This window comes from Brachyistius frenatus, unplaced genomic scaffold (genome assembly GCF_029030835.1).
Source record: "Brachyistius frenatus isolate BFR_SWC_R1_liver_20210118 unplaced genomic scaffold, ASM2903083v1 Contig_321, whole genome shotgun sequence".
Lineage (NCBI taxonomy): Eukaryota > Metazoa > Chordata > Actinopteri > Embiotocidae > Brachyistius > Brachyistius frenatus.
Window position 1 is genome coordinate 150,039 of NW_027210920.1, and position 24,952 is coordinate 174,990.

General features: G+C 44.4%; 2 protein-coding genes across 2 annotated transcripts; both read right to left on the reverse strand.

Moving 5' to 3' along the window:
- Nucleotide 1: 1 nt before the first annotated feature.
- LOC138635656 (NACHT and WD repeat domain-containing protein 2) lies at nucleotides 2–18,971 on the reverse strand. The gene is made up of 31 exons (XM_069723253.1): nucleotides 18,861–18,971; nucleotides 18,177–18,233; nucleotides 17,949–18,053; nucleotides 17,595–17,865; nucleotides 17,052–17,251; nucleotides 16,559–16,968; nucleotides 15,946–16,100; nucleotides 15,399–15,613; nucleotides 15,131–15,270; nucleotides 14,829–14,939; nucleotides 13,711–13,869; nucleotides 13,505–13,625; nucleotides 13,191–13,394; nucleotides 12,749–13,087; nucleotides 11,937–12,457; nucleotides 11,715–11,854; nucleotides 10,842–10,970; nucleotides 10,482–10,690; nucleotides 9,290–9,415; nucleotides 7,912–8,045; nucleotides 6,790–6,918; nucleotides 6,248–6,495; nucleotides 5,785–5,950; nucleotides 5,053–5,251; nucleotides 4,758–4,891; nucleotides 4,352–4,479; nucleotides 3,277–3,425; nucleotides 2,913–3,119; nucleotides 2,683–2,777; nucleotides 1,676–1,800; nucleotides 2–666 (listed from the first exon to the last, which is right to left on the reverse strand). The coding sequence occupies exons 4-31, from the start codon at nucleotides 17,863–17,865 to the stop codon at nucleotides 425–427; spliced, it is 5,406 nt and encodes a 1,801-aa protein (XP_069579354.1). The 5' UTR covers nucleotides 17,949–18,053; nucleotides 18,177–18,233; nucleotides 18,861–18,971; the 3' UTR covers nucleotides 2–424.
- A 214-nt stretch (nucleotides 18,972–19,185) lies between these two features.
- Nucleotides 19,186–24,265, reverse strand: rwdd (RWD domain containing 4). Its single transcript, XM_069723255.1, has 7 exons — nucleotides 24,089–24,265; nucleotides 22,992–23,072; nucleotides 22,741–22,850; nucleotides 22,449–22,599; nucleotides 22,125–22,233; nucleotides 21,226–21,416; nucleotides 19,186–21,134 (listed from the first exon to the last, which is right to left on the reverse strand). Exons 1-6 carry the CDS (start codon nucleotides 24,110–24,112, stop codon nucleotides 21,325–21,327), a joined length of 567 nt encoding a protein of 188 aa, XP_069579356.1. The 5' UTR covers nucleotides 24,113–24,265; the 3' UTR covers nucleotides 19,186–21,134; nucleotides 21,226–21,324.
- Nucleotides 24,266–24,952: the final 687 nt, after the last annotated feature.

Genomic DNA, 24,952 nt, shown 5'->3' on the forward strand with positions numbered 1-24,952 from the left:
TGTGCAGCCTGATTCTACCGCGACCATTACTTTACCAAACATTAAGATAATGCTTCATTTTCCAGCTAATTACCTGGAAATTTTACACAAGTTAATAAGAACCAGCATTTATTTAGCCGTAAGATCTTTGCAGAAAATGACTGCAATTTGGTAGTTATTGAAAAATGGAGAAGAGCATTGCAGTTATTAAGTACCTCTTCATTACTTTAAGAAATAAAAAAAAAGAAGGAAATAATATATTCAGTAAATAAGTTTCCTAAATAAGTAGACGTTTACCAAAAAAACCTCTGTGTGTGGATTCTTACTGCCTCAGAGATGTTTGAACTCCATCTTTTACTTTTCTGCTGCAGTGGAAATTCTCAACTTTCTCAATTTCTTAATATCAATTGTATTTGCCTTTTCATAAGGAAACTCCTGATCGGACCTACGGGTCTTCCTCCTCGCTGCTGCTGGACTCACCAAACAGGTCTCCACCTTGTGAGACGTAAGTTGCAGCGTTGGCGGTCCTGCATGTGGCCCTGGCAGCGATGAGGACGGGGCTGTGGCTGAGGCCGAGCAGCACGGACGCCTCGCGCCCCCCGAGCAGCTCGGCGCATCGGACGTGTGCATCCAGGGAGAGCACGGCCAGGACGCTGCACGCCTCCAGGTCCCACAGCATCAGCTGGCCTGCAGCAGCAGCACCACACGTTCAGTCACTTCAGATCGCTTCTGTCAGTCAACTGATTTTGGGGGAACATATTTGATCAAACTAGAAAGTTTCTGCTTCATTTGATGACACCTGGTTTATTTGTGCTCAGCATCAATAATGCAGCTTCCAGAGTTTCACTCAAAATGACCAGAGAAAGCTTTTGTTGGCTGTAATTTGAAAACTAGCAGGAATATTTCTGTGAATCAAGTTAAGTTGAACTAAAGATCATGTGACACCCAGTGACTCAAAACAAGACTTTTTCCTAAAGACAGTAGCTACAGTATATCTATATATTATGATAAGAAGTGAATGATGTGTCATGACTTCTTATCATAATACAAATACTGCACATCATAAAAATAGCTGAAAATATTTAGTCTTCATCTGAATCATAAAAGTGAAACAGCTTTACAAAGAGTCTGAGACTGCAGTATAGATCACATAGACCACATCTGTAAAGCTGTAAAAACTTATTTATGAAACCACATTTCCCATAAAGCCCGTCACTCACTGTTCTGCTACCAACATGGAGTTTGTTTTGGTAAAAGGAGGAGAAACTAAATGAGGACTTATTTTTGTCGATAAAGCACATTTGGTTTGTAAAAGTCAACTTTAACGCCATTAGAAGAGTTTCTATTAAGAAGCTTTACTGCGGAAAAATCGCAGGGATTTTCTAACATCTGCATTATGTACTGAAACAGCAGCATCATGAAGGCCGGCTGATGTGAGGCGAGCCATGGAGGCTTTAACAAAATGTAGGTAAATCAACACTTTAATGTGGTCTAATTCAAATGCAGCAGATTTGTATCAGACATGAAGGACGACGCTCACGTTAATATCACAGTGTGGAAACGTGCTGCAATATGTCACCTGGAGGTTGATTTTTAGCATCAGAGAGTGAACACAGAAACAAACCTCAGTCATGTGACTGAAGCTCTAAATAATGTCTTACATGTCTTTATAGGTGCTCTTAAAGAGGTGTCCTACCTGCCAGCAGGACGGCTCTGGCTCCTCCCTCCGTCAGATGAAGTTTACTGCACTCATCCATCCTCAGGTTCCCGCTGCCATCAATGCTCTTGTAGTTCCTGGTGAAAGGCTCCCACACCTTCAGTCTGTCGGCGCAAACATCACTAATTATTACAAATGGGAGAATATTTCTGACGAACAGGTGGTTTAAAGAATACTTTGTCTCTGATTACAACTGTGGTGAATCTTTGCTGGATCCAGTAGAGGTGTGATGCACGTAGTGGTCAACGGCAGGAGGTAACAACTGTTGTTCCATAATGTAAAGACCAACAGCAGATCAGCTGTGGTCTGAAACCACTTCACAATACGAGCACTCATAACACCATCCAAACAATCATGGTGGAGGTGTCTGGACTTCAGGCGCAACAGAAAAGAGTCTTCAGGACTGACGAGCCTTTCTTTGTTTTTAAACTACATTTCACCTCCTCAGTGTATATTTCATTTATCATTTATCATTTTTTTGTTCTTCTTTTTACTTTTTCAACTGTCAGGTACGAATGAATTCTGACACTCCAGTTTCATGTTTTGATGTTTGTCCCCATATCTAACGTTTTTTTTGACAGATATTGTGTAGAACTTCTTTTATTTTTTAGAATGAATATTAGTGTTGAGCACAAACTTCAGGAACTAACCAACCAAACATCCCTGTAATAGTAGAACTGATGACTAAAGTGAAACTCTAACAATCATATTTTCATAAGTCTGTTTCTTCTAGTTGTCATATATTGATCAGAGTTTTGGAATTCATCACTCAGAAAATGAGATTGTAAATGAGAAGTACAAGTTGATACCCTTTAAAATATGTCTCTCTATCGGTGCTCTCGAAGACGAATGCAACTAAAATGTTTGAAAAAGTGTTTAAAAAAAAGAAAAGAAAAGCAAATACGAACTTCACTGGCAACGAATCTCTTGAATGTTTTAAATTGAAAGATATATATTATTATATTAATATAATAATATTGCGTCACCCGTTTCCTCCTGTGATCCCAAAGACGATTCTGTCCGCATGGTCTGTAGCAGCGACGCAGCAGACGGCGGGAACGTTCCTCAGCCTCTTCCTCACCTGCAGGATTCATACAGAACACAAGTCAAACAAATATTATCCACCAGACTCAAAACGTTTCCGAAAACAGACGAACAGTTTAAAAGAATTGGAACAGAGTTGAAGTTGAAGGAAGCTGAAGGAGTGACTCCTCACCGCTCCGGCCTGGACGTCCCACAGCGAGACGTAGACGCTCCTCCGGTCCTGGTCGTAGCCGGTCAGCACCAGATGACCGCCGCTGTGGGTCAGAGCTGCAGGCTGCAGACTCAGGAGGGATGTTTTATCCTTCAGGGTGCAGAGATGTTCCCGGGACGCCAAGCTGAACACATGAAGGTGGTGAGCGAAGTAGGAGCACACCAGCACCTGAAACATACAGGTCAAGCAATGTCACCTGGTTTGATGCTTCTGTGGAAACACATCTACAAATAAACTGCAACAGCTTCATCATCCGGAAACACACCACAGAAAGCTGTTCTGGTGGTCATCATGTTGAAGATAATAAAACAGGTTATCTGTGCACCTGCTCATCTCCACTGAGGAGGAACTGCTCCATGGAGTTCAGCTTCTCTCTGTCCAGCCTCATTTCCTCCTCTTCCTCCCTCTCCGCCTCCCTCTGCAGCCTCCTCTCCTTCGCTGAGCGGCTCTCAGTCCGGACGTCCCACGGCATCACTGAGGCGAGCACAGCAAAACTGAAAAGCTGTTTTCCACCAAAACTGCAGGAACTTTAATTTACTGAGATCTAATGTGCAGAAAGTTGGTCAGCGATAAAGGTTTCTGTTCCGGTCTCAACAGACCACTAAGACTGGACTTTGTTGTCGGTCCGAGTCTTCCTCTCCGTCTCTCAGACCAGTCAGATAGATCTACGGTTTTTATCAGTAGCGCCTCATTTATTTCTTTATAAATGATTTCTTTTCATTTGTTCTGGTTATGTGACGTTTTCTGAACATGCAGCTGTGTGCGTCGTTGTTTTCACTCTCCACCACGAGCACAAATATCCTCATGCAGTTTGGAGGACATGTTCATCACTTTAAAACCGTTGAATGTACAAGTTCAACAATTCAGATTGAAGTGCATTGTTGTAGTTTACCGTTTTATTAAGGGCTCATTATTAAGATCTTCACATGCATCTACAGGTGGATGAACAGCAGCCGTACACTCTGCCCGGTGCTCACAGGAACACGCAGCAGAGCACAAACAGAATAAAGAGGACACGGAAAACACACCTGTGATTAATTAGGAGACATAAAATGCGCCTTACTTTGTGTTCAGATGATATGCGTTTAGATCATAATGTAGGAGGAACAAACTTCACATAAAATATAATGAATCAAAAAAGGACCTGCGGTGCAGCTTGGAGTCAGATTCACTTTTAAACAGGTGGTTTAAATAAGTTGTTAAACAGATGCCTCGCTGCTTGGATCTGTTACGATGTGCAGAAAATATCAATAAATAAAATGTCAAATTGTGTATTTGCGGCTAATTGAAGTTGTGACTGTGGAGTAAAGTGGAAGGATAGTTCGAGAAAAACAAGACTTAGCACCATGCAAATACCTGAAGATAATATGAGTGATGTGTGAAGAGGAGAAGCAGCTCACGTGGGGTGTCTCTGGGTGGCGTCCCGCAGGGCTGCAGGTCCTGGACGGTGCTGCTGGGATCTCTGCAGGACGGTTTGATCTCATGTTTGATGGAGCCGGAGTCCAGATCCCACAGGACCACATGATCTCTGCAAACACATCCAACACACACTTGAAGGTTGCTGGGATGTATTTGGATGAATCAGGGACAACCTGATCAACCCAGCTGACACTTTTACTTTCATTTAATTCACTTCTTTATATTATCATTAGCATTTCAATGAAATCCCTCAGAAAAGTGGAGGGCTTCATCTTTGTGTTACCATTTTTAAATCCCTGTTACAATGTGGGTTTGTTTTCCTAAACTAAATAGGAAATGTAGAAATATAAACTCAGATGCAGACAAGAGTGAACGATGAAGTCTCACCTGGTCCCCGACAGGCCCAGAAGAGTCCGTCCGTCCTCCAGGAGGCGGTACTCGTGCTGGAGACACAGAGGGACAGCGATGCCCGTCTGTCTTCTCACGTAGCTCCGTTTGATCAGATCGTACACCAGCAGAGTCTGCAAGTTCAGAAATCAGATGTTACCGTGACAACAGCTGTGTTTACTTCGCTGATTCACAACTCACAAGAGAGACAAGTTCCTTAAATCGATATTGGCTGAGTTTTTTTATTAGTTTCTGGACACTTGAGATGGATTATGAAGGAGGACTCTCTCCTGACCTGAAACTGATGAGGAGAGTTGCTGTCTGTGTTCATGTTTCTGTCCGTCAGGATGTAAAGTTGGAAGTCGTGTACGAGCAGGACGTCCGTGCTGCTGCAGAGGCCGCGCTCCACTCGGACCGGTCGGCACACAAAACGCCGTCTGGCCAAGTTCCACACGTACACGGTCCCGGCTCGGCGGGAGCGGCACACCGCGTACCTGCCAGCAGAGGGCGCCACACCACGTCACACACCAGCACCAACCATGAAAACAAACTTCTGTCCACTGGTTCAACTTTTGGAATGAAAAATATTTCCATCATGATGAATTCTGGGGTTTTCAGTGAGGAGAATTTCTAAACTGGTCATTGGACTTAATGAAGGAAAAAAAACATCTCATATATATAGATCTTTAATATTAAGAAGCACAGTCAGTGATTAATATCCTTTCATCTTGTCAGACCCATAAAACTAAAAACTGATTACGATGGAAGGAAAAAGTGATATTCATCCAAATAAAATATAGAATATAATCACACAACTAGAGTAAAAGAAAAGGTGAACATTTAGATTCAAATAATATTCATATCAGCTGAGCTATGTGAATAAATGTTACTGAACGTGAGCAGCTCTCGGACACTTTCATTTTGTCAAAGAAGATCTGAAGGTGGAGACGCCTGGCGTCGGCTGAAAAACACCAACAAACGGTCGCAGCGCTCCTTCAGCCCAGAACGATCTCATGTCAGGACGTACCGAGGAGTTCTCCCCACCGGGAACACCTCCTCCGTGCCGTCACTCCGGGGCTTGTGGGTGTTATAGGTGAGAGTCTGGTCGCTGATGCTGCAGGTCAGGTCCCACAGGTGGAGGTACTTCTCCCCGCTGCAGATCCCCAGGCAGAATCTCAGATCAACACACAGTCCTGAAGGAAGAGGGAATATCAGAGATGATGGAGAGATAAGATTCACGGCTGCACTGACCTCGATCAGCTGGAAGGTTCAGGAGCTGCTTCACCAAAAGTTCCAGGAGCTCTAATTTCCGAGGAACTGGTCAAATGAATGTTGCTCTCGTGTCTTTGACTTTTCCTCCAAACTCTTTGAATAATAGTAATCTATGAGCAGCTTTCTGACATCCAGAGAAACTCAAATCTTTACAGAGTGCCTCTTTAAAAAAACCTCCTCCTGAATATCTGCATGTCATCACTGTGAAAAGAACAAACCTGTGATGAGCACGGCGGGAAAGCGAGTGATGTGTTTGTGGTCTTCCGTCTCCAGGTTCCAGGTGACCAGCTCAGTGATGCCAGTGGAGGGGGCGGAGCAAAAGGCCACGGCGTGGGTCCCCGCCCGATTCACGACGACCTGGGAGAGGCAGTCCTGACTGCAGCCCAGTATGGAGCGCAGGTAGAGGAAGGAGGCGGGGCTAAAGAGCTCGATGTGGATGATGTCACTTCCCCTCTTGTACGGGTATCTGACAGAAACAACACGTCGTACATGTGCGGTCAGAAATAAATATTCAATGATATCGATGTCAGGATGAAGTTCAGGTTTTAAATTGTTTATTTATTAATCTGGTTTAATTTGGGACCATAATAATATGAACTTGAACATTGTCTCAGAAACTTCAACTTCTTGTAACTTTGTAATGAAACACTAAAATCTCCTCGTTGATTGTTGGATTATGTTGAATGTTCTAACAGATACGGTGAGCCTGAGTCAAATAACACCATGTTCAGCCTGCAGGACATTTCAGGTGTTGGTGTACCTGCAGAAGAGCAGCAGGTAGTCTTCAGTCATCTCCACAGCCTGGATGGAGGCGGCGCCGTGCTGAGCAGACAGCACAGACAGCACGGCGCCGCCGCTGGGACTGAACACGGCCGCCTCAGAACCAGACCTCCAAGAAAAACAAGACCGAGGATCAAAAGATGCAGAGCTGAAGAAGATCGAACGGAGCAGAAGGTTTGATCTTAATACCCCGTATCACCCGTCTCCCTCCTCAGACTGCTGGTTTTCAGACAAACTGAACTTTAATGATCTTTCATTTAACACCGACTGAACACTGAAGGCAGGAAGCTGTAAATGAGCTGCGGCTGAGTCGTCTCCTGTTACCAGCGAGCACCGGTGACCTCGTCGGTCGTGCAGCTGATTCCTGCTCCTGTCAGGTGTGAAGGCCTCTGTGATAATTACTCTGAGATTACTGCTTTTAATTCAGCTTGAACTTGGTAGCTAAAGAAAAAAACTTGTATCATTTAATCAGCGGACCATCAGCTTCAGTATTTGTCATTATTTCATGATGTGACCGGAGCTGAGGCATGAAGGCATCACTTCTGTACCACATTACACTGCTGTTAATAATTCAAAGCTGTCCTCAGCCCTGCTGGGAGGTTGTCTGGATCCTATGGAGGCCTGATTTCACAGCTTGTTAACAAAAGAGACACGCGATCGTATTCAAGGACTCAGTCACTCGCAGCGACACTTGTGACTCATGAAATGTGGATGTGATGCCGTTGTTTGTCATTCATAGCGTCCTGCTTTGATGTCCACTGGCCTCTGAGTGAACGGGCTTTTAATTAAGATGAGAGGTCCCGAGCATCTTTTAAAACTGAACAGTTCACTCACAAAACACCTGCTGAGTTCAGTGTTATTTAGGCCGTCTCAGTTTCTGACTCTTAATGAAATCCCAGACTGACTGTCAATCATCGCTGTATGTTTGTGACTGTTGTCATGCTGCAGGATGAAGTCTGGACCGACCACACGTCTCCCTGATGCTGTTATGTGATGGATATGAAACTTTTGCACAGTTCTGCTGAATTCATTTTGTCTTATCTCCTCTGAACACGGTTCTTTTCACTAAGACAACTGTCTTTGTGTTGTGAGGCTGTGAGACCTGTAGGCGAAGAGGACGGCGTCTCTGATGGAGCTGCTGGGCAGCAGGATGGAGAGATGTTTGTGGGTTGCTTCCCGCTCCATGGAGATGTTAACACGGTGCAGCAGAGAGCAGGAGGACGCCAGATCAAAAACCTGACAAACACATCAAACATTCACATTTAGAAATCACAACTCTGTTATTGACTCTGATGAGTTATGATTCAAACACGGCTGCAGTTTTACAAACTGATAAACACTGACTGACTTATTCTGCTGATTGAAAATGGAACACGGTCCTCGTAGTTTCTGTTCTTTCTTTTCCAGATGTCCCGTCATGTCTCAGCATGTCTCTGCTCTGTGATTGTCGTCTCCACCAACAGTTCTTCTCTTCTATCTCTATTCTGTCCTTTTCTCTCTCTGCTCTCCTCTCACCCCAACCGGTTGAGGCAGATGCTCCGCCCACCTCTGATCCTGGTTCTGTTAACAGATGTTCTCCACCTCTGATCCTGGTTCTGTTAACAGATGCTCCGCCCACCTCTGATCCTGGTTCTGTTAACAGATGCTCCGCCCACCTCTGATCCTGGTTCTGTTGGCAGTTTCTTCCTGTTAAAGGGAGTTTTTCTTCCCTCTGTTGGAGGTTTTTCTCCCTTAAAGAGAAGTTTTTTTCCTCCTAGTTTATGTGGGAATTATTGAATTGTAGAATTGTTGAATTGTTGGTTTCTCTGTATAATATTGTAAAGTCTTGCTGTAAAGACTTTAATGTGTTAAGTGCCATGAAATAACCTGAGTTGTGATTTGGTGCTATATTAATAAAGCTGAATTGAATGGAACACATTTGTCCCAATGAAAAACTGCAGCGCTGCTTCTCTGTGGACTGAAGCCATGTCAGCTGTAATGGGAGCGTTGTACCTGACTGCTGTTGTCATGAAGGAGCTGAGCAAGAAAGAAGAGTTCTCATCTGATCTACATTCCAGATCTCAACGATGAGAGAATGAGGCTGCAAATACAGGCAGCTGAAATCAGGTGTTTGATGCCTCTTACAGTCTGTTTACAGACCACATATCTCAACTTGTATTGTTCAGCCCACTGAAACAACCTGACTCCAGATAACCAGCAGGAAATGGATGAATGGAAATCTAAAGCAGAAAGTGTTTCAACTGTGTTTTTGAGGAACCTGACGGACCGCAAACCCTCCGATTTAAATCAGTTCAGCTCTTTACACAAAGCATCACCATATTTTCTGGTGTTTTACACACGACAGTACTGCAGTAGTGATTGTGTATCGTGGCAGCTGCAGCTTCTGTGTGTCCGTCTCCATAAGTGACACCTTTCACATAACACATAGTTATTTAATTCATTATTATTATAAAATATCTATTAACGCAGGTTTTCAGAACCTTGACGAGATGACTTCCATCATAGAAGACAACCAGGAGCTGTCCGTCACACGCCGCGGTGACGATGGGAACGTCTACGGAGTCGTTCTCGGAGTAGACGACCCGCCCGGACTCCACCTCTCTCACCTGAAACACACATCACATTTCATGATCTGTGTTATGAATGAGAATTAATGGGTCACAGCGGTGTAGAAAAACTGTTGGTGGTTTACAACCTCGTTTCATTTGAATCTGATGTCAGCAACACGTCTCTATAAGTTGTTCCAGGATCATGTTCACCACTGAGCTGCATCAACTCTTCTTTTAACAACACTCTGGAAACCTTTGGGAACTGAGGAGACCAGTTTCTGGAGTTTAGAAAGTGAAATGTGGTCCCATTCTTGCCTGATATAAGATTCCAGCTGCTCAACAGTTCAGGGTCTCCTTTGTTGTATTGTTCATGTCCTGATGCTCCAGATGTTTTCAATGATTGACAGGTCTGGACTGCAGGAGGCCAGTTTATCAGCGGACTCTTCTACTAGAGAGCCATGCTGTTGGAATACGTGCAGAATGTGGTTGGATGTTGTTCTGCTGAAATAAACAAGACCTTCCCTGAAAGAGACGTTGTCTGGATGGCAGCATATGTTGCTCCAAAACCTGAATATATCATTCAGCATTAATGCTTCCTTCCAGATGTTCAAGCTACCCATGCCATGTGCACTAATGCATCCCTGTACCATCACAGATGCTGGCTTTAGAACTGAGCTGATAACAAGCTGGATGGTCCCTCTCCTCTTTAGCCTGGAAGCCCAGCATCCATGATTTTCAAAAAGATTTTTAAATTTGGCTTCATCAGACCACAGGACAGTTTTACACTTCACCTCAGTCCATATTTAAGGAATTTGAGCCCCACTTTTCCAGACTTTTCTTGACCCTGTCCCAACTGTCTAAAAACATGTTGCTCCCATCAAATTCAACATGAGCATGTATTTTTCATAAAACAATGACATTTCTCAGTTTCAACATTTAATATGTTGTCTTTGGTTTATTGTTAATTAAATATGAGTTAAAATGATTTAAAAATAATCACATTCTGTCATGTCACATGCATTTTTTCAACGACCTGGCTGTCATTCTCAGGGTTTACTTATAAAGTACGTCACTGTTCAGACAGGATGGATAAGTTGTGAAACAAAGTGAACTTGAATCCAACCTGCAGACGTTGTCCCATGCGGACGATCAGCATCCGGTCGTCCAGAGCGAGAGTGAGGAAATCTCCGACTAGTCCGCCCTCTGCATCCAGACTCTTGACGATACGTCTCTGCTCCAGATCCCAGAACCTCAAGCTTCCATCTGCTTCACTGGTGACAACCGAGGATCCTCTCCGACCCACCCCCAACGCAGTCACATTGGTCAGGTGACCTGGTTAGTGAACACACCATCGTTCAACTCCACGTGTCGTCATGCAGTTATTTGCACACGGATGAGTTCCCTGTGACAGAACGAAGGGATGTGTGGACGAGGTCCTGCCTGAAGCAGTCAGTGCATCTGTCTAACTGAATTCATGTGTTACCTGCCAGCAGGGTGTGCTGGGGGCCTCCTGGGGGCAGCAGGCAGGTGGAGGAGGGCAGCAACACAGGCAGGGAGGACCGGGCACACTGAGCCAGAAGAGCATGGAGGTGGCTGAACCTGGACGGGTCGCCTGTCAGAAAGATCAGAAACAAGAAGATAAAACAAACATTCAGCAGATAAAGTAGCTCTGCATACCTGCTAGTAACAGAAGCTCTTTAATCTGACTGGTCTCACATCTGACCCTCCAAAACAGGTCCCACAGACACTTCAGAGAAGTTTACACCAACATTTTAAAACATGAAAATTGGTTTTTTTCAAAGGAACATTCAGCAAACCGCAGATTTATTAACGGAAGTGAATCAGAGATACATGAATTTGCGTAGTCGACATTACTGCCGAACATTATTCAGACTGCAGTGTTGGTGTGTGAAGAAAAATGGACAACACTACTGCATTCACTAACAGTTCACCAGTGTAACAGTTGTTCAACTTGGTAGTAAAGGAATAAAAAATACAAAAACACTGTTATGGTCATTTCTTATTTCTCTGAGAGGAACTTAATGTGGAGCCTCTTTAATCCACAGTACTCATGAAGAATCTCAATGATGATGCATGTTTATATGTTGGTATGTAAGCAGGTAACAACTACTTCTAAAGGTCCTTTAATTTCAACTCTATTCATGCTAACGTTATGGATTTATAAATCAGAATGTATCTTGTTAAAACATGTTATTTCTTATTGCATTCATACTTATATGTGTCATATGAGCAGAATGTTTAAATACAAACTGATGTGTTGATTGAATGTCTACCTGCGGCTGTAGAGATGCTAACGGGTTTCACTGTAAATGAAAAGGTGCTAAGCACTGAGCACCTTTAGCAACAGGATGATCCTCCATCACCATCTGTCCCAGGCGGCCGGTGAGCTGGGAGGCCAGCTGACGGGGGTCACGCAGCAGCACCGACTGGGACATTTCCAGAGCCGCCGACAGCACCTGCACATCCAGCAGCACCCTGGGAGAGACGGTACAAGCATTCACAAACAGAGAGGCAGCAGAGGCTCGTTATGTTCCATGAAGTCTGTCATGGGACTCACTTGTCTGGCAGCACAGCTTTCTGCAGGTCCTCCTGTACGTCCACCACAGACAGACCCCAGGCTTTATGCAGCAGGAACTCGTAGTTAAAAACACACTCAGACAGGAAGGGCAGGATTTGGCCCGATCGGACCAGGTGGTACGGCAACCCGTGGAGCTTTCTCAGATTGAATCGGAGACTTTTAGCTCTACCGTCATCATCCTCTTCCTCATCCAGCGTCCACGCCAGAGGCTGAAACACGTGTTGTGACGGGTCTCGGTAGTAGTCGGCGTAGTCGGCGTGCAGGACCTTACGGGAGTCGTCTGTCTTTAAGTAGTGATTCATGCACACCAGGCTCAGCTTCGAATGCGTCCACCGATACACCCACGTCCCGTCCGTCCTCGCCTCGGTGAGGTGGTGACCGAGGTCGCGTCTCAGCCGAGCCCACGAGACATACGGCACCCTGCGGCTGCTGGAGGAACGGTGGGATGCAGAGACTTCCTGGAGGACCTTCTCATCTTTGGACAGGAGCTCCAGTAACTCCTGGTGACGGATGGAAGAGGACAACATGGGTTGGACAGGAATGTTAAACTGGGGTGTCCTCAAAGACAAATGCTTCATTAGCACAATGTGAAAACTATCACAGCCCCCAGAAACAGCTGTCTTGTAGTGTCAACACACAAGTGGAGAAAGAGCTACAAAGACGTTATTGCGGACATCAAAATTAAATTCAACGCTGCTTGTTTGTGTCAGATTTTACTTTCATGACAAATACGCAACACAAAGGAACAAAATCACATAATAATAAAGTCTTTAATAAATGTACTTCCCCACCTCTTCTGTGACGCCCCAACGTGAGACGGATATCAGAGACGCCGCCCGTCTGACGAGCTGCCGCCCCAGCTCTCTCTCCAGGCGAGCCAGCAGGTCGAGGTAGAGGCCGTCCAGGCTGGCGGGGAGGCTGCGGAGGGAGAAGGAGGTCCAGAGGAGGCTCTCAGAGTAAGCTGCCTGCAGGTAGAGAGGACATGGACAGGATCGACAGGCCCGGACCAGCAGCCGCCACTGCTGCTGCTGCAGACGCCGCCGGTCGGCCTGCAGCTTGGCCTCTAAGGCTGCGGTGATGTCATCGGGGCTGAGAGGAGGGAGGGACAGGACGGTCGGATGGACCGACTGCTGTGGGAGAGAAGGAATAAATCTGAACACTTTGTACAACTCTTTCTTAGAGTACTTTAAAACCTCTAACCAGCGTGGTCTCGCTCGGTTCATCTGCGCCGACCTGCAGAGTGTGAGAGCAGGAGGAGTCGGTGGTTGCAGAGAGGATGAGGCGGACGTTTGGGGGGAGAGGGGTTGAGATCCATGAGAGGTCAAGCCCGTGATCCTCGGACAGTTCATCTAATCCGTCCAGCAGGATCACCAGCGGCTGCTCCGGTCCCACCAGGTCCAACAGAGAGTGAAACTCGTTGACCAGCTGATGGAGGTCCTGCAGCAAAAACAAATACTAAACAACACTTCACAGCTGAAAACAGGAAAACCGTCTGAATCCGTCTGTCAGCTGAGATGTGATGAAGGTTGTGAGAGGTGGTCCGGTACCGCTGACAGCCGTGTGGCGGGGCAGTAGGTCTCAGCCAGCTGGACACACAGACTCTGCAGCACCAGGCGGACGTTCCTGCTCTCTCCAGTGAAGCCGATGAAGTGGACCAGCACCACCGCTCTGAACCCACCACACCAACAAACCGTTTCATCTAGTGACGTCAGGCACTCTGATCGGTCTTAAATGGATATCATCCACATCTCACCCGGGCAGCCATGAGGGCGCTGACTGTGCGACCGCAGCCATGGTGGTGCTCTTCCCCCAGCCCGGCGGGCCCAGCAGGAGGATCGGACCGCGGCTCCACGGATCCACGGCCCTCCGAACGTCACAGAGAAACGCTCGTCTTAGAGTGCAGCTTCTCCCCCTGAGAGAAGGAGAACAACTTTTAGAGTCACAGAGCTTCTATCTGTAGTTTTACTGTTCAATAATCTAGGAGGTGCTCCTTGTCCTCTCATCACCGTATAAATCTGATTACAGCACATTATTAAAAATGGAAAAATGTCATCATAAAAAGGAAAAAGTAAATCTGAGATGGTTGAAATCTACCGATTACAAAATGACACTTCAGAGGAATAACTTCAATAAATCAATGGTACAAATGAAAAACACTGAATTCTTCCAGATGGCAGCACTGCTCCATCAGTAAGAAGGTAAACGTGAATAAAGCGTGATATAAATGCAGGCCGTTTACTATTTATCAACATTTTACTCAGACATTTTATTCAATTATACAACGAACACGTTCCTGTTCAACAGAAGTTGTACAGGGGTCTGTCCATCAAATAAAAATCCTGAGATATCACAGATTCCCACGGTGATTAACCCTTCATGCCGTCATAATAAAATAAAAGCAGCCACTCTTAGTTTTTATCTTTAAATGAGCTCTTTGTAACGACTTACAGGAGGATTTAATAAAACATAGATGATGAAGTGAGGATACAACAACCAGCTCTGATGTTTTATACAACAATAAGTTCCACCTCTTTAATGAGAATATATAATTGGAATTGAGATTCATATAATATGTAATATAACAGTTTTTATATTAAACATGACCCATCGTGTCTCTTTTGGTCCTTGCATACGTTACATAAGAGTCTAATGATTGTTTTCCAGTTCTTAGTCATTCCCCATGTGTTGCCATGGAAACAGATATCACACACACACACAAAAAGTTTTATATTTTGAGAGTGAATTACTCCACAATATGAATAGATTTGGATTACATATTTTATTCAGATGGTATGTTATTGATCTCCCATATAAAACACACCCTCTCGTGTAATTTATTAATAATTTAATAAAAGGTAATGATCTCCTCACAGCTGGAGTCCGTAGTCCACGTGGCGCCGGATCTCCTCCGTGATCTGCACGTTGACGCGTTCCCGCCTCAACACATCGAAGGGTCCTTCAGTTCTGGTGGTCTTCATTAAGCTGGCAGTAAAAGTGGTTGTTGGTAATTCATGCAACTAGAAGACATTTACTAGTTTACAACACGTTTCAGTGAGTGTGTGAGTGTGTGTGTGTGTGTGTGTGTGTGTGTATCAGTGAGTGTGTGTGTGTGTGAGAGAGAGAGAGAGAGAGAGTGTGTGTGTGTGTGTGTGTGTGTGTGTGTGTGTGTGTACCTGTTGAGGGAGTTGATGACGGTCCGTTGGAAGTGAGAGGAGATCCGGTCCGTGTAGAACCGGTGGGTCCGGTTGTGTTTGGGGTCCAGGCCTTTCTGTCCCCAGCCCACGTTGCGCTCATAGATGTTGGTTTGGCGCAGCTTGATGATAAAGACGCAAAAAATGAGTGAAAAGTTACCGCAAATATGAAGAACAGTCCCTGTAGAAAGGAATTATTCCTCCAATTCTTCAACACCGACGGTAAGAAGAAGACACGAGACAGAAACACCTTCTTATGGAGCCGGTCCGTGAAGCGGCGCTGAGCCGTGCTGAGTATCAGATCCACTTCGGCTCGTCCCTCCAGGAGGTCCACGTACCGAGCGGCGTGTCGGTTCTTCAGGTTGAGGTGGAGATCAGGAATCACTCTTCTGTAGCAGTGACAGCGATCCTCGGGTGGAGCTCCATGGAGGGACCGCAGACCGGCCTCCACCTCCCAGTCCAGAACTAGGCATTAAAACCAGATAAAAGCTGTTGGAGGACACTAATGATGGATATTTAAACCTAAAAGGAACTCAGTGAGGTGAGTAAAGGTTGTTGAGATTCTCATCACGTGTCTGGTTCCATATTTAAACTGCAGCAGCAGACAGTCCGTCACATAAAGACCTGTGAAGAGGACCAGGACGGTTCGGTCCCTAGCAGTCTGAACACCATCTGGGATTACATGAGGAGACTGAATCTACATGCTGACAGCAACATTACTGTTCATTTGGAAAGCATCTTACTTCATGTTTATTATTTCCCTAAAACCTTTTCCCAGCTGTGTTTCTGAACCCCACCGGTCCTGAGTAACAGTGAAGCCTCTTCTTGGCCGAGTGCTTCGGCTGCGTTGCGTTGAAGAAGTCCCCAGAGTCTCCGGCTCGTCTCCCTCCAGTCCCGACCGGCCTGCTGCCTTCGCTCCCTGTCCGGGCTCAGCGTGTCGGGATGCTGAGAGCTGAAACGGTGTCCAGACATAACGAGCAGGACGGTTAAACCCATGTTCATATTCCATCATGTTGAACCGATATAAGGAGCTTGTTGGGGATTAAAACTCCCTCGACCGCAAATGATCAGCTTTGTATCCAAGGTAACGGTTTGTTGGATTGTATATATATATATATGGATATATACTTATATGGATATATATGTAGATGGATATAAATGGATATGTACATATATATATATATATACATACATACATACATACATACATACATATATATATATATATATATGGATATGGGTTGCTCCATTGGCACATCCCAATCAGTGCAACTCTGACTTCTTCTGTCTGCAAGGCATCATCGACTATACGGGAAACAAGAAAGTAAAAGTAGAAATCCTACAAGCTGCACAAGAAGGCTGAATACTTTTACAGAAACCTATGAGGTGAGCTTTGGGTTTGTTTGTCACCTGATGGGCAGTAAGCAGTAGACGGGAGGAACCACATTCTCATCCAGCTTGTACCACGTTTGTAGCAGAGTCAGGTCTCGGTCCAGATCTGTCTGGTCCTTCGCACCCATCGGGTCGAGTCGGGCCTCCTCTCCATCTGAAAATGAGCTGCAGGAGCTCTGACTCGGCAGCTCTGATGTCGTGGCCTGTTCTCCAAAGTTCAGATAATTTCCGTAAATAGAGTCCTGAACAAAACTGCCAGAGCTGCTGTCGGTAGCGAAGCCGGACTCAGAGCCGGGACCAGAAGAGTCCTCCGCTGGCTGGTTCTTGGACTGTTGGTGTCTCTTCATCACTCCAACTATGGCCTCAAAGGCCTCCCTGCTGATGGTGGCGGGAGGACTGCAGACTTCATACTTCTGTCCTACAAACAACTGGACAGAGACACGGATTCATCCTCTGAAATATGAGAATCGGAGTTTCTGTTGTGTGAAATAACACTGGGGTGATATCTTACGACGAGGTTTGGGCCCGAGGTTTCCTGGCATCGCTGCAGGTTTTCCACGTGTAGTCGTGCCGTGTCGTGCCGTTCGGCCGCCGGGCTTCCGACGCCGGCGCGGAGGTCCACCATGCTGAAGTGGAATCCACGCTGCTTACAGTACAGAAAGAGTCGAGGATACACGTTCTCCATGAAGGCGCTTCTCTCCGCAGCCGTGTCTGAACATACAAACACAAACCGACTTCATGGCAGCAAAGTGCTGTAAATAGAAAACACTAAGAAACCTTTGAGTGGCATCACTATTAATAGTTTCTATCATCATGACGGGGTAATTAAATTCTGAGGAGTCACATGGACTCCTGGATTGAAGAATACCAATAAAGCTTTGTCATTTTTTTGTTTGTTTGCTGGATTGTTTATAGAAAAGTTTCCGTGTGTCTCAACTTTATTTGATTCCGTTCAGTCGTCTGTTTGAAGCCCATCAGACGGGACAGATAAGTTCTCATTGTGATTCATCCAGACAGGTTAAAGGTTATTAATATGACAGATTCTGATTCCTACCTTCGTATCCACCACATATGTAGACCATAACTCTCTTCTCTCTGTTCCTTCTCTTGAGCTTTGAGAGTTTCTCTCTTCTTCTGTCCTTATCATCCTTATTAAGAGTCCAGCTCTCGGTCTCTCGTCCCTCCTTCATATCTTTTCTCTGGATTTCTTCTTCTTCCTCCACGTCCACCCTCTCGAGTGCCTTGCTGCTCCTTCGTGATGTTGACGCGTCCTCCTTCATTCTTCCACGTTCACACGGATCCAGTAAGACCTCGGCGGTCTTCATCTGTCAGAAATAAGAACATAGTTATGTGAGGTTGTGTCCTTTCAGTGAAGGAATCATCACCATTAAGTCTGTAAAGCACGTACCTGTAAAACATGACGTCGGTGCAGAGAGCCAGGTCCTCTGTCCTCTGAGGAAACATCTCTCTCCTCTCTACATGTGCCGGTGGTTTGTTTCCGTTGTGAAGGATGCTGGAGACATGCGGGATAATTCAGCTGTAAGAAAGGACTCTGCGATGGCTTCAATCATAAATGGATGAACACAGAAGAGGAAAAGAACTTGAGGACTTTACTGTCATGACCTGAAGAGCTTACTCTGATGGCATCTGCAGTTTTGGACTCGTCCGGTTTGGTGTCATGTCCCTTTGTCCTCTGCAGAGAAGACACAGGAATGAGGCCTGAAAACTAGAGTCCTCTATTCATGGAAGGTGCTGCAACATATTAAATCCATAACATTGAAATTTGTAAAAGAGAGAATAAAGAAAAATAATGTCTGAAATCACTGGTTAGTCCTTAAACACGGGAAACTCCAGAAACACAATCATACACTTCCTGAAGTGCATCTTTGGTTAAACACCAGCAGCCGGCTCGACGACGCATGTCCTCACGCCTGATCAATAAAATCCCTCAAAAGAACAGTGAAGTTGTATTCCACCTTCTCACCGTCTGCACTTCTGGTTTTCAGTTAAAGTTCATTTAAAGTGTTTTTATTTCAAATGTTCCAAAACCACATATTTCAGAAAAAACTAAAGATTATTTTGACCTATTTAATTGCTTTCTAAAAGGTTTCCAGGGAGGAGGGCCTTTGTTAACTGCCCGGTCGTTATTACAGCACCCTTTATTCAGCTTTACTTATTTTTTCTGCTACTTGCTTTTCTTGTCTTCCAACCAGCAGAATAATCACATTTACAAAGTGAATCAATGCAGCGTGAAGTCATTGGTTCTTGTTTCCTGTCGTCACACAGCTTCTACAGACTAACAGTAAAGCTCACGGATCACCTGACACCGGGACTTCAGGTGCTCGCTTATAGCCGGAAGTGTCAGAACCTCTTTCGCCACCTGCAAGACATGAAGTGAAATTATTTCAGTCGCACCATAAAGGCTGACATTTAGTATTTATAAAATACATATAATTATGGAGATTAAAGCATAAAGATATAAATACAGTGACAGTTTGTAAACTCTGATATTGTAACAAAGCACTGCAAAAAATGTATGAAATGTTCTTACAAAACTGGAATTGTGTCCAGGTAAACCATAAATATTTACATATTTTATTAATGTGGGGTTAATATGACGTTTGAATAAAATAAAAAAAAATAAAAAATCACCTAATAAGTGTTGATATAAAGTAGAACATTTTACCAACACATCAATCTCACTATCATTACTGAGTTATATATATATATATATTCATACATATTTGATCAAAATCCCTTTAGTGGCTTGATATTGCTGTTAATAAATGACGGTACTACAAAATAAAAACCGTAAAGACTTTTCAAACAAACAGCTCTATGAATGATTATTGATGAGTGAAGATGAATCATTTGATACAAAGAGAAACTCACTTTCTTCTTCTTTGGGGGGAAAAGTCCGTTTTGGTCGCAGCTCCACATCATGTCACCGTCCACCGACACCAAGTTGTCAAAGTGTCAAGTGTGAAAATAAAAAGCACAACTTCCAGTCCCAAATTTCAAAATAAAATACTTACTAAAAGCCACACGATTCCAAAAAGAAAACTCGTTTTAGTGACACAAAAGTTGGTCGTGTAATCTTAGTCATATTTGTGTATTGAAATAAGTTCCAACTCCAGAAGTGCTTGTTTAACTTGTCCATTATGAATGTGTCAAAATTAAACGAGTAAACATTAATAATCCATCCTGCAGAGTTTCCGTCTGGTTAATACCAAGAATTTAGAAGCACTGAGGTTTTGTTCATCAGAGCTTCTTCAGTAAATTCACTTCACAAACAGGACGATGATATAAAAACTCAAGACGTATCCAGTGACCTGTGTCCGTCGAGGTTGAAAGATGTCACCCGCCACTACGTGTTTAATGGTTTCAAAACATCAGAATTAGTTTTATTTTGATGGCAAAATCACTTAACTTCCTCCCTGACTCAGGAAACTTCACATTTTCGGGACCAATGCAGACATTTAGACCCTTCTGCTGCCTGCAAAACAATTTTAAGAATTAATTACAGGAGCTGGAACATTACTTGTACAAATAAGGAGGGATGGAAAGAGTGCCGATAATTGTACTCAAGTTACTTTTAGTAAAAATGTATTACATACAAATCGACCCAAAAGGGTAAAAAGTGATGTATTTTTAGAAACAGTGACTCTGCGTATTGAAGTCCAAACCAGCAAGAAATTCCATAATGCAGCCTGAGCAGTAAAATGATAGAAAGTTAGAGATGCAGCTGTTTCCACTTCTACCGACTCATTTCTTTTCTTCCATGCTTAGTGACATGAAATGTACCAAAGTATTATACTTCAAATAAAACACAGATTTCTTGCAGCTCTAAAAAAACGTGTGAACAGATTGTGAGTCCAGTTATTCACAAACTGTAAAATCTTAATGAAAGCAGAGGTAGAAGACATTGTTAGACAAGCAATAGACCAAACTTCTTTTTATTCATAAATACAAATTTGAGGCTTTTCAATTCTTTGGGAAAAAAAGAACATTTATCAAAATAAGAAAATGATGAAAGGAGCTATGTTTGATTAAAAAAATTCTCTGCTTTCACAAAGTCTCACGGTATCTTAAAGTAACAGCTGGAGGCTACGAGACCCGTTGATGTTTTCATTAAGAACCACCGCGGTCCAACATGAACGGCGTCAGCGCCTGGCGGCGGGGCTGAAAACATGGCAGTGGCAGCAGGTCGGTCCGTCTGCAGCACAACTCCACCCTGATGACAGCCGGAGATTACAGCGCAATCTGAATCAACTAAAACACAATGTTCTGGTCCTCTTCACCTGCCCAAACACCAAACAACAGGACACATCGGGCCTCTAATATCTCCCAGCTCAACATCAGCTTATCTGAGCGTGTGTGTGTGTGTGTGTGTGTGTGCGTGTGCGTGTGCGTGCGTGTCAGTTCCCAGCCTGCTTTGGTTCTCAGGGTGAAGCAGCCATGTCGAGGGAGTTGGATGTGAAGGCATCGAGACGGGAGCAGCAGCACCGACCGGCTGCAGAGACTTCAGGCTGCAGTATGAAGCAGGTCGCTGCTCTCCGGGCTAGTCGTCATCCTTTCCTCCTGTTTTACTGAGCTGCAGCAGAGACACACAAGATGGCGGTCAGACGGGGCGGCGTGGTGAGAAAAGGTTAAAAAATGTTTTGAGCCGGTTGTGTCTCACTTACGTGCTGCAGGTCGGTCACGAAGCCAAGAGGAGGGAGAGAAGACAACAAAAACATGAAAAGGTTCAAATCATGAAGCTGCAGGCTCATTCTGAACAGCGATCAAGTGCACCATCTAGTGGAGAAAGAGTGAAATACACCTACCTTGATCACATCCACCCAGTTCCAGCCTCTGGGCAGCTCTCCTTTGTTATCTGGAACAGAGATCAAAGCTGCGTGATCGCTGGAAACAACCACTTCTGACTTTAAAATAGAGTTTATGTGTGAATCAAATCCAAACTTAAACAGCTGTTTTACTGCAACATGGAATTAGAGTTAAAAAAGAAAATCTTTAAATTAACTTTAAATACCTCACTGAGACTTAACAGAGACGATCGGCTCGTTTGAGATGGAAACATGTTGGACTCATTTCATTGAAGTGTTCAACAACATAAAAACTTCTGGTAAATAGGACGTGAAACTTAGAAAACTACAACCAGAAAAGTCGAGACGCTGTGTAAAAAAAGAAGTGATGATTTGCAAATCATGTAAATCCATATTTAAATAAAAATAGACCAAAGACAACATATCAAATGTTGAAACTGAGAAATTTAACTGCTTCATGAAAACTTTATGCTCATTTTGAATCAAGTTTTGTCATCATATTACATAGAAAATAATTATTGAAAGTATCAGTAGTCCATAAGATCATTTATTTTAGGTCCAGTCATCAAGTCTTCATATTATTGAGTGAATTTAAATAAACTCTTAATCGCCACAAGTCTTGAGATAAGGGCTCTTATTTTGAAAAGTATTTCATGTAGGTTGGCTTCAGCTTTGATCCAACATGCATTAAGTTCTGTAGTGTTCTTCATCTCTGTTTTAAATGAGTGTGAAATAAAAACCCAGTTTGGCTGATGTACCTGTTCGGCTGATGATCCTCCTCTTCTGGGATTTCGTCAGCTGCTCCTTCTTCTCCTTCTTCTTCGCCGTGGAGGCGGCAGTGATCATCTCGCTGCTCGCCGTGAACGTCTGCAACAACACGCGTTCAACCGTTATTTATTCCAAACCTGAGAGCGCTGGTCGTTCATTCGGTGATCAATCAAACGGGAAACGATTAGCACCGTTTCACATGCCATTTTCACTAAAGAAAAAAAGACGTCGGTAAATATCTGACATCTTTAAATCTACGGCAGGTTTTACCACACTGATGAATTGGAATGAAACTACGATCCTACTGTACGAACCACGGAGGTCACGACAGGCTTGTGGTTCTCCATGAGGGCGTCCTGGTTCTCCTTCGCCCACTCAAACAGCGTGTACATCATGGCGGTGCCCAGGTTGGCCTCCACCTGCTCCTCCAGCTTTACCAGGATCAGCTGCTTCGTGTCTGCAGAGCTGAAAGAACGACCACACGATCAAGCAACAACCGCATCACACCGCCGCCTCCGAAGCCGTTTGAAACAACGACGGTCTCGACAAACTAATGCACAAGAGAAGAGGGACGTTCAACTGTGCAGCACCGCGCTGGGAACTCACATCCTGTTGTTGAAGAAGGCATCGAGGGACATTTGCGGGGCGGTCTCAGGGTACGTCTCCGGCCACGTGACGTCCAGGATGAATGCTTTCATGTCCTCAAGGTCTCCTATCTGGTACAATGTTATAATGTTCCATTCAAGTTACGTTAGTCTGAATCGTAACAGTTTAAGGTCTTAAAGAACGACCGATGAAGCCTCTTGACTTTCTTCATTCATTTGATGTTAATGCTTTTCTGTTTTTTTAGCACTCACCCTGAACTGGAAGGAAAGTGGACTGATTTCCTTGAAACATTCATCCCCTTCATAGATGGAGCGAAGAGCTTCCAGCTCCATCTGGAGAAAAGAGAAGGGCAGAGTTCAGTTCATCAGATCACCTGATCATCAGATCACCTGTTCATCAGGTCACCTGATCACCTGATCATCAGATCATCAGGTCACCTGATCATCAGATCACCTGTTCATCAGACCACCTGATCATCAGATCACCTGTTCATCAGGTCACCTGATCACCTGATCATCAGATCACCTGATCATCAGATCACCTGTTCATCAGATCACCTGATCACCTGATCATCAGATCACCTGTTCATCAGATCACCTGTTCATCTGATCATCAGTTCATCAGATCATCAGGTCACCTGATCATCAGATCACCTGATCATCAGTTCATCAGATCATCAGGTCACCTGTTCATCAGGTCACGTGATCATCAGATCACCTGATCATCAGATCATCAGATAGTTTGCATGCCGAAAAACATTAAAGAAAAACATTGATTGAAGCTTCACAGCGGGGAAACATGATAAAACATTAGTTAATGCCTTCAACAGTATAAAGTTTGTCTTTCATAGAATTCGGTCAACATATAATCTTAAAAACGTTTAATGACTTTAATGACTTGCATTAAAATAAACCTTTAAGCTGCTCATGCCGCTTGCTACCATTTACTGCTGTCGTGATTACAGGCTATAACATCACGTCCTCAGTGAGACATGTGCACCGAATGTGTCCGGAGACGTCAAACACCGAGGACATGTCTCGACTTCTGCTTTATGTCGCACATATTCCGCCCATCTGCTCAAAACATACTAATTTGGCAGAAATGTGAATGGAGTTCGGCGTGACATTTTTCTTCGTTGTAAACGCGTATTAGCGAGAAACACGTGAGATATTCAGTCCCGACAGCTGCTGCTGCTCCGCATCACTCTTCCTCTTCTTCCTCTTCTTCCTCATCGAGCAGCAGCTGATGTGTTCGCTGGTTTTCTGTCTGAATCAGAAGTTATCACGCGGCTGATGCTAGCAGCCATGCTAGTGGAGCAGTTAGCCGCTAACAGCAGCTCGTCTCTTACCTCCTGATCCTCGTTAGCCGTCATGTTCCTGGTTCTCTGTAATATTCGCTCCTCGTAGAGTGTAAAATGTAGAGAAATACCACAAGTTAACAACCCATTTCTGTCATGAAAAGTTGACTACGTTAATAAGACCTCAACTTCCCCAGCTGGTACAGTCGGTGCCATCATGATGCTACACGCATGCGCAGTACCGGAGACGGAGTGACCTTTGAACCGTCAGGTTCGGTCGGTGCTTCATTCATGTTCACGGTCGATGCAGTTTTATCAGCACAATTCACCGTAAACTATTTTGTTGATGTTATTATAGTTGTTGTGTTTTTATTTTGAAACAGAAATGTCTCAAACTGTCTGATGTAGTTTCTATGAAGTAAACAAGCAATGTGCGAAATAAGTTCTCAACTCTGGCCTGTCTCTGATCATTTCTGGCTTCTTTTATTTTGTTGTTATTGTCTGAGTTTATTTATGCTGATACATCGTCTGTAACTCCTGTTGGTGTCATTATTTCCCACGTTGTCATTAGATGAGTGTTCAACCGAGCCAGCAGAGGAGATGGCTCAGTTATATAGCTCTGGCTTTTAGTCTCCTGGTGGTTGATGCATCCTCCCTGACTACATCCTCCCTGACTACATCCTCCCTGACTACATCCTCCCTGACTACATCCTCCCTGACTACATCCTCTCTGACTACATCCTCCCTGACTACATCCTCACTGACTACATCCTCCCTGACTACATCCTCCCTGACTACATCCTCCCTGACTACATCCTGACTACATCCTGACTACATCCTCCCTGACTACATCCTCCCTGACTACATCCTCCCTGACTACATCCTCCCTGACTACATCCTCCCTGACTACATCCT